Genomic DNA, 1,944 nt, shown 5'->3' on the forward strand with positions numbered 1-1,944 from the left:
TTATTTATTTATTTATTTATTTATTTATTTGAGTTGGTCTCACATTGTACCCTAAGCTAGCCTGATACTCTCCTGTGTAGCCCAGGCTTGTGTTCAGTTCTCCTGCCTCAGCTTCCACAGAGCTGGGGGTTCATAGTCAGCAGCACACACAACTTAAAGTTTTCTTTCTTGTCCTGTTATATTATTATTATCATTATTATTTTGCTAAGAGTGCTGATGGTTCTCAGATGTTTTAAAAGTAACTTCTATTATTTGCCTATCAGAGCGTTTCCACTCTGCTGATGTAGTTCCCCTGGCCAGATGGACATGACATCATTGTATAACTTTCAGCCAAGTTAAAGGATAAGAAAAAAAAAACACCTAAATATCCACCTACATAAATAACGCTTAAGTCTTTGGAGAGCTAGCTTCCACATCTGTATTTTAGCGGGATGTTGCTTTTAAGAGACTTTGTGTTCTTTCAGGCTCACCCATTCTCTTGGGAAAATTCAATAATTTTGTAGGGGAAAAAGAGGAGGGATGAAACTGTAAAAAAAAAAAAAAAGCTTCATTTTGTTAACCTTTCCCTTACTTCAATTTTTCACAGCTGGCTGTTTTGACAATGGGAAACACTATCAGATAAACCAGCAGTGGGAACGCACCTACCTGGGCAACGCCTTGGTTTGTACCTGCTATGGAGGAAGCCGAGGTTTTAACTGCGAGAGTAAACCGGAAGGTAAGTGGAAGGTAGTCTGGTCACTGGCAGAAATGATGCTCACTTATTAAAATTAGCTTTCAATAAAAACACTCCCGACCCCAGAGGATTGCCAGCAGTTCCCTCTTAGTAAAACCACTGATACTGGCTTTTCACATGCTCGCTCCCCTTACCTCGAAAACAAATGTATTCCAAACTGGTTTCCAAAGCCTTCCTTTTATTCTCCCAAGGAGTTTGATTAGAAAAATGAAAGGTTTTTGCCCTTCTTCCTTCAGAAAGAAAACTTATAAAAGCTTAATTTACTAGAAAGTTATCTCAGATCTTTGGCTCTCAGATTATGGGCCAAAAATTACTTTGAAGCACTTGTGTGTAAAGTAATTTGTTCACTGCAGTTCAGTGAGAAACCACCACTCCTGAGCCTTTGAAGCCCCTTGATATGTTTCTCGTGAATCACCTCAGTTCCTTCAGAGAAGCTGCTTGGCTCCAGGGGAAACATTTCGGTCTGGCTGACACAAAGGCCATCGCCTGCTGAGAGGGAGGCAACCTTCAAACTCCCACGTGGCCATGAATTGATTTCCCCAGTTTGAGGTTGGAATTTGAAATCTGTCCCTTGCAGCTCAGTTGGACCTAGGGTGTGGCATCTTCCTGAGAATTTACATTGTAAATAGAGGACAAATTGCAGAGCTTTCCAAGAACTACGGTTTCATTAAAGCGGAACTTGACGTTTTCAGGTCTCCTTTCTGTTGCACATAGCCATGCTGATTGTAAATCGGAAGAGGGATGTCTTCCTTCAGATGGATGGGAGAGGGTAGAGGAGCTTGTGTGTGTGTGAGAGGCTCACATGGGCTTCTTCTTCTCCACAGCTGAAGAGACTTGCTTTGACAAATACACCGGGAACACTTATAAAGTGGGTGACACTTACGAGCGCCCTAAAGATTCCATGATCTGGGACTGTACCTGCATCGGGGCTGGGCGAGGAAGAATCAGCTGTACCATTGCAAGTAAGAAAGGCATTCTGTAACGTGCTGCAGGTCCCATCAATGTGTATTTCTCCGTCCTGCCCCTGCCATTTTCTGTTGCCCAGTAGTGAATAGTTCTTACTTTGGGATTTACCCCAATGACCATATCCATGTGGTTGCCCACCTAGTTCTTGCACCTAAGTAGAGGAAGATGGATCTAAGGAGAGGTGTAATCTCTCTCTCTCTCTCTCTCTCTCTCTCTCTCTCTCTCTCTCTCTCTCTCTCTCTCTC

General features: G+C 42.8%; 1 protein-coding gene across 1 annotated transcript; it reads left to right on the top strand.

Moving 5' to 3' along the window:
- Positions 1 to 534: 534 nt before the first annotated feature.
- Positions 535 to 1,730, top strand: LOC126496483 (fibronectin-like; the record flags this gene model as incomplete). The annotated part of the gene is made up of 2 exons (XM_050133979.1): positions 535 to 715; positions 1,558 to 1,730. Coding segments are annotated over 2 exons (339 nt in total), but the record flags the coding sequence as incomplete, so codon positions are not given.
- Positions 1,731 to 1,944: the final 214 nt, after the last annotated feature.

The sequence above is a fragment of the Alexandromys fortis genome, unplaced genomic scaffold, assembly GCF_014885135.2.
Source record: "Alexandromys fortis isolate MF-2015 unplaced genomic scaffold, M_Fortis_MF-2015_v1.1 scaffold_5265, whole genome shotgun sequence".
NCBI classification, from domain to species: Eukaryota; Metazoa; Chordata; class Mammalia; order Rodentia; family Cricetidae; genus Alexandromys; species Alexandromys fortis.